This window comes from Nicotiana tabacum, chromosome 15 (assembly GCF_000715075.1).
Source record: "Nicotiana tabacum cultivar K326 chromosome 15, ASM71507v2, whole genome shotgun sequence".
NCBI classification, from domain to species: Eukaryota; Viridiplantae; Streptophyta; class Magnoliopsida; order Solanales; family Solanaceae; genus Nicotiana; species Nicotiana tabacum.
Genome location: NC_134094.1, coordinates 21,359,129 through 21,366,344, shown reverse-complemented (window position 1 = coordinate 21,366,344; position 7,216 = coordinate 21,359,129). Strand labels below are relative to the sequence as shown.

At 35.3% G+C, this 7,216-nt stretch overlaps 1 protein-coding gene across 4 annotated transcripts; it reads right to left on the bottom strand.

The window, feature by feature from the left end:
- Positions 1–351: 351 nt before the first annotated feature.
- Positions 352–6,030, bottom strand: LOC107814101 (B3 domain-containing protein REM10-like). Of its 4 annotated transcripts, none has more exons than XM_016639430.2 (7): positions 5,345–5,665; positions 4,658–4,964; positions 4,006–4,091; positions 3,600–3,831; positions 2,933–3,024; positions 2,563–2,794; positions 352–1,142 (listed from the first exon to the last, which is right to left on the bottom strand). In XM_016639430.2, exons 1-7 carry the CDS (start codon positions 5,408–5,410, stop codon positions 1,087–1,089), a joined length of 1,071 nt encoding a protein of 356 aa, XP_016494916.1. In that variant the 5' UTR covers positions 5,411–5,665; the 3' UTR covers positions 352–1,086. The 4 variants fall into 4 exon arrangements, with proteins under 4 accessions (XP_016494916.1, XP_016494917.1, XP_016494918.1 ...); XM_016639431.2 differs by lacking the exon at positions 5,345–5,665 and adding an exon at positions 5,692–6,030 and having other exon boundaries at positions 353–1,142; XM_016639432.2 differs by lacking the exon at positions 5,345–5,665 and adding an exon at positions 5,692–6,028 and having other exon boundaries at positions 353–1,142; positions 4,658–4,906.
- Between the last annotated feature and the right edge of the window lie 1,186 nt (positions 6,031–7,216).

Genomic DNA, 7,216 nt, shown 5'->3' with positions numbered 1-7,216 from the left:
CGGGGCAGACTATTAATTTTAACAAGTCTAGAATCATGTTTTCCAACAACACCCCTCAAGATTTCAAAAACCACATTAGCTAGAGTCTGTCCATGAAACAAGCAACCACTTTGGTAAATGCCTTGGTTCCCAATGATAGACCATATAATAGCCAAAGGACTTTCAATTTATTATAGATAGGCTCAACACTAGATTACAAGGATGGAAAATAAATGTTTAATATATCTACCTTAATTAAAGCTACCCTAGCAGCCATATCCAATCATGTGATGCAAATTTAAGGTCTTCCCAAAGCCACTACCAACAAGATGAACCAAACCTAGCACTCTCCACTATCCTGGCTAATGGTACTATAAATTTGAACATCCTTTCCTTCGACCTGCCTACTAGCATAAAGCATAAAATTCACAGCACCTATATTAAGCAAGGGCTACCATCTAGGGATAAATCAAACTGGAACACCTTAAACCATAACTCATTCTCTACCAAAGCGGCTTATGAGCTCATCTCTTCTCCTCACGAGAATCAGGTAAACAATATAGACTTCGGATGGATCTGGAAAGTCCCTACGCTCAATAAGATTAAAGCTTTCCTATGGCTAGTAGTTCATAATAGGCTTAGGCTCCCCACCACTCTCATGCTCTTTAGAAGACACATTAGCGATACCTAGATGTGTAGCATCTGCTGCAAGGAGAAAGAGGATATCGAGCATATCTTCTTCAGATGTTGTACTCCAAGCATATCTGGGAGGGGATTAGCTTTAACCATAACTTTCAGCATTTACAAAATAATGCTTATAATATCTCCACGTGGCTGAAAAAACAGATTAAGCTATTTTTTAGAAGCTGAAAAAATTAATTTCTCTATGAACATATCACATCCTTGTTGATCCAATGGCCAAGAAATAACACTTTCTGATTTAAATGTTTCACGTAGACCACTCCCCGACCAGTGTACTCAGTTCCAAACCTCTCGAGAAAGATTCATTACATGGAGTTTTCTGGAAGAAAATGTAACATAGTTTGTTAAGGTTGTGCACCAAATGTTGATTCAATTGCTTCAATTTTCCTCTTTATACCATCTGCTTCATTGTTCAGTCAACCCCTTGAATGATATGCTTGCATTTTCTCCAGAAATATTGCCTACAAAATACATTAGTTTATGCAAGTCAATGTAATATCTGCTAGGAAGCCAAAGAGTTTAAAAAGTTTACTATATTGTGTGGACATTCTTTAAAGCGTTACAAAATGTTCAAGCTCTTATGCATGTAATTAATAAATACTATTTTAAAGTACACAATTATGATCAGAGATGAGACGTCAAACATAAAACTGTTAGAATCAAGTAGGAAGAAAAACTAGTCTAGCAAAAGATTTCTTACCAAAAATTTACCATCCTCATAGTATTAGCACAAACTTGCTTGTGAAAACTCCATACAATCACACTAAGCTAAGATATCGAATTCGTATTATGGCACTATAGGCAAATTCCAGAAATTTATATCCAATGTTGTGTAATATACGCGAACACTTTTACACAGAAAAATAAGAAAATATGAAAAAGGAAAAAGACATAAAAAGAAAGAAAAAGATATGGTGAAGGGTAACAATTAGGAAAAAGGAAAAAGACCATAGGTATACTTTCAAAATTAGAAGGGACTGGCTCTCCCTATACACAACTTTCTTGAGCAAGTTGAGGTCGGCAAATAAATCTTCACTGTCCATGCCGTTCTATTTAAGCTCATCTCAGCCATAAAAGAAAAAGGATTAAGAGGACGAGAATTATGTCATGAAAATAAAGTTTAATGACTTCAAAAGAAATATGGAGTATGTTCCTTTGTCTTTTTGGGGCCAGATTAGAGAAGCCTAAAAGAATTCGGGCCAGCGAAAAGTTAAAATTATCCATTCGGAAGACATGGAGGATGGTGTCAACTTGCATTTGTTGGAGTCAGTGGCGAAGTCAGAAATTTTTCCAAGAGTGTTCAGACTTGAAAGAAGTAAAAATATTCCTCGACAAAGAGTGTTCTATAATATGTTATATACGTCCAAAATTTACTATTTTACTTAAATACACATTATAAATTTTCATAATATTTCGATGAATTGACCACCCTTAGCAAAAGATGGCTTCGCCCCTGGTTGGAGTGTATAAACTGAAAGAAATCGCAAATGCTTTAATGGAGTATTAACTCCCACACATGCGCTAAAAACTAGATGCATTATAAACCTTTTTTGCTAGTGTAGGCTTCATAGTATAAATAACTCAACTTTTTGACGTTGTTAGCTCTTTATAATACATATAGGACATCATTGTAGAGGAGCTCACTGAATTTTTCTTCACTTCTATAATGTTCAGCATTTTCTTGAAGCATTTTTAATGAAACTTCATTTACTTGATAAAAAAGGAGGAAAAAAGAACATTAATGACTTAGGTTTGAAGTTGAATTAAGCTAAAAGCATGTTTAGAGTGCCTATAAATGATTGTCTAAACAGAGTTATAGTATCTGTGTATATCAGATGATCGAAAAAATATGTAAGAGGCAGCTTAAATGAGAAAACTTACGACGAAATTGCCATATTGGTTTTTCTCCATTAGTAACAACCTCAAACACGATGTGATCTCCCTCCTTTAAGCAATTTGTATCACGGAATTCATGCCATCCGCCTTTAATACATACACCAGTACCAAAAGAACGTAACCTTAAACTCCACGACCTTTGCCTTTCATCTCTAATAATCAAATCGCATTTCTTGTTAATGAGACCATTTGCATGTGCAAATTGTCTTGGAATGCACTGAAATTTTTCATACCATTTGTACATATTATCAAAACAATTATTAAGCTCTTCATATTTTCACCAAAAATAATACCAAAACAAATAGAAAAGAAGAAAATGCTACACACGATTACTTTAGCCTAAGCAAAGACTTACCAAGAGATCATTTGAAAGGCAATAAGGTCTAATAGTGCATACAAAATGGGGAAATGCCTTACTTGATGAATTGATGCTGGGGTTTGGTTTGCCTGTTACATGGTTAAACCATGTCAATAAACTAAATATTACAAAGAGATCACAAATTGTAATATGAATAGCATCTAAATATCCATCCTATCTTTGGCTATATTTTTCAATTTTCAAAGTAGGGCAAAAAAGGGCAGTCCGGTGCACGAAGCATCACGCGTTTACGCAGGATCCGGAGAAGGCCGCACCACAATGGGGTGTGATTTAGGCAGTCTACCCTGATGCAAGCATCAGTGCTGATTCTACGGCTCGAAGAAACAACTTTACCGTTGCTCCAGGGTTCCCCTTCAATTTCCAAAGTAGACCTTACTTGAAATTTCTTCTAACTTCCAAATAATAAGGAAATTACTAATATCAAACTGACTAGATTCTAGAACATGCAAAAAAAAAAAAAGAATTATATTTGTGTTAACTGTGTTATGCTATCAATGCATACATTACTACGACATATACAAAATACCACCCTCCCTCAACTTATACAAGAAATAAAGAAATTCAAAAGCAAGCAAATTAGAATTTTTTTGGTGTATATAACAAAGTATAAAGATGGTTGAGGTTGCTTAAATCAGAAACATACCATGAAATTTCCACACTGGTTGTTCTCCATTACTAACAACCTCAAACATTATATAATTTCCCACCTTTATGTCATTTGCAGCACGGAATTCACCCCATCTACCTCCCATATAGACTTGGGAACCGTAGGTAGTTAGCCTTAAATCCCATGACCTTTGTCTTTCATCTCTGATAATCAAACCGCATTTCTTGTTAGCGAGACCATTCGCCCATGCAAATTGTTTAGGAAGGCGCTGAAAAGGTTTATAACCATTTGCATATATCATCAAACAATCATATGCTTCATATTTTTTTATGTATGTAAATAACTCCAATAAACAAAGAGGGGAAAAACAGAAAATGGTGCACATGTTTCCTTTAGCCTGAAGATTCTTGAAGGGTTAGGGGGGAATGAGTTTGAGACTTACCAAAAAACCATTTGTAACGCAATATGGTTTAACAGTGCATATAAAATATGACTGACCAAAAGGATTGTGAAGAGCAGCTGCAGCATCTGCATGGGGAAAAGCCTTGCATTGTTATTTTTAGACAAATCCATATCAAGATTTTAGATGACAAAATGATTTACAATAAAACATGAATAGCTAGCATCTAAATATCCACCCCATCTTTTGGCTAACTTTTCAATAACGAACAGCCCGGTGCACAAGGTATCCCGCGTTCACGCAGGGTCCGGAGAAGGGCTTGGCTAACTTTTCAATAACGAAAAGCCCGGTGCACAAGATATCTCACGTTCACGCAGGGTCCGGAAAAGGGCTTGGCTAACTTTTCAATAACGAACAGCCCAGTGCACTAGGTATCCCGCGTTCACTCGGTGTCCGGAGAAGGGCTGCACCCCAAGGGATGTGATATAGACAGTCTACCATAATGTAAGCATTAGTGGCTGCTCACACGGCTCGCATCCGTGACCTATAAACATTAGTGGCTGGTCACAGTGTCACACGGAGACAACTTTTGGCTAACTTTTCATTATAAATTAAAACATATGATAATTAAGTTAAGGGAATTAACTTGCAAATACATCAAGAACAATTAATGGACTATAAAGATCTTAATTACCTTTAAATTCAAAATTCTTGGAAGTCTCTTCCACAGTATGGACTTCTCCTTCTTCAAGATACTCTGCATATTCTCTCTCACAGTGATTAGAACCAAATATAGAAACATCAAACTCCATATTACCTTCATGTCTAAACACCAACATATCTCCCAATTGCAAATCATGCTCTTCTGCAAACTCTGCCCAACCAGCTTCGAATCGACGGCCGGTCAGCTTCACCAGCCACTTCTTACCATCCCTTTTTAGTACTGCATGTTCAATATGGTCGTATCCCTTCAGATATTTCAAGAAACCTATAGGTATTTTCTGCAATACAACATAAACTTAGGGTAGCGCTGTTTCAAATCATTATGCTGGTTTGTTTAGGACATGAAATTGTGACATCTACTTAGTTAAACAATTACAAAATGATCATATGCACATGCACTACGGTTATGATTTTGAGTGTTTTCCTTTTCTGGGATAAATTCTTCCACCATATAGTGAAGCGGACACAGGATTTAAAGGTCGAGGTGTACTTTTGGATTTAACCAAAATCTGTTTTGTATACAAGGTGCTCACTACTAATATCACTATTTTCTAAAGACATATACATGTATACATGGAATGACCAGGTCCTCCTCTGCATATACACAAAGGATTACTAATAGACAAAGGAATTATAAATAACTAAAAGGATTACTTACAAGATCATGCTTGAAACCTGGCAGCATAGGTTTGAAAAAATGAGGTTTCTTTGGAGGAATTTTCATGGCAAACAAAAAAATTGTACTTTTATGTGGTTCTGTTTTTGCAATTGATATAATGTGCAGTTGAAACTTGAAACTTGACTTCAGTTCAGGATTGCAACAATTTGGTAATTGAAACTTGAAAGGTGTTACAGAATGTTCATGCCCACATTCTTATGTAACTGTGGTTCTGCTTTTCAAGTTAGTGGGCTATGTAAACCAGTAACATTAAACCATGTAGCACTAATAGAGCACAGACGGAACCAGAATATACAAAATTATATTTAAAATCTAGTTACTAATACCTTAGAAGCCATAAATTTCAAAGTCTGACTTCCGCCAGTCGGCCGCTAAGAGGGGGCATATGCAATATGGCATATAAATGGTGAAAAGAGAATGAAAGAGTGAAAAAGACATAATTGTGCACTTTCAACAAATACGAGGTTTTCCAGAATCCTAAAGAAATGGTTGAACAGAAATGGTCGGATTAGGTGTAAGCTCACTGACATTCAGAGAGAATAACACAGTCATTGGGACAAAGAAAAGAAACAATGGAAAAGGGACAAAATATTTACAGCTTATAGGCGTGGGCAGTGGCGAGTTTATCATAAAAGAGGGATCGTCAGGCTTTATCCAATTATTCAATTTCCAAAGGGAATCCAAGAGAGGCAGTAAAATCAGTTTATTTTGTGTTTTTTTTAAAAGTATTTTTGATAAATTAATTTAAAAATTCTTTTAAATAATAATTAATATTTGATCAAATATTTAAAAAGTATTTTTAATTATAACTTTCTCAAAAATATTTTTCAAAAAAGTAATTTTTAGGAGAAATTATATTTTTCTGTTTCTACTCAAAAATATTTTTTTTCTTTCTAAAAGCTAGCAAAACACATAGTTTGACAAAAAAAAAATATTTTTGGCCAAACAAAAACTTAACCAAATAGATTAATAAAATATTTCTTTAAAAACATATATCTCGAATTCCAACTCTGAGTTTAATGGAACTTCACTGAGAGTACCGCACATGCGCACATCAAATTAGAACGCAAAGAAATGATGGAAAAAGAGCGACGCAGTAGTGCAAATTGGTGACGTATGAAGTGTGGACTAACAGCCCCACATTTATATTATGAAACAATCTCAGAAAAACTAAACAACTTTCAAAAAGCGCCCGCATTAACCTTCTGAAATCTGTCGGAATCGAACAAAAACTGATCGATTTCCGACCATTTTCAATTCGTCGAAAAAAGAATGGTCGCAATTGAGGAGCAACCGCAGTCCGTCGATATTTCCGACTGAAGTCGATCGATATTTTCGACCGAAGTCGGTCGGTAATTGTCAACGCACTTTGACCAAGTTATCTGACACAAAATAATCTTACCGACCGAATTCGGACGGTATTTTTAAAAATTAGCGACCGGCGTCGATCGAAATTTTAATTATTTATTTTTTAAAAAAATGTTCAATCCCGACCGATTTCGGTCGGAATTATTAAAATATTTAAATTTTAAAATAAAAAATTCCGACCGAAGTCCGTCGGTATTATTAAAATATTTAATATTTAAAATCAAAAATTCTGACCGAAGTCGGTCGGTAAATTTAAATTTATGGAAAATCAAATGAACATTTCCGACCGACTTCGGTCGGTAGGCGGTCGGTTTTCTAGGTATTGTTTTGGCAAAATACAGTTGTTTTATAGTTGCACCACCTGCCAACAACCAATCACCTATAATGGCAGCATTACATTGCTGTCATTCAACCAATAACAACAATAACAACAATAACAACAATAGCAACAATAATAACAACTATCAAAACTATATTATTAAC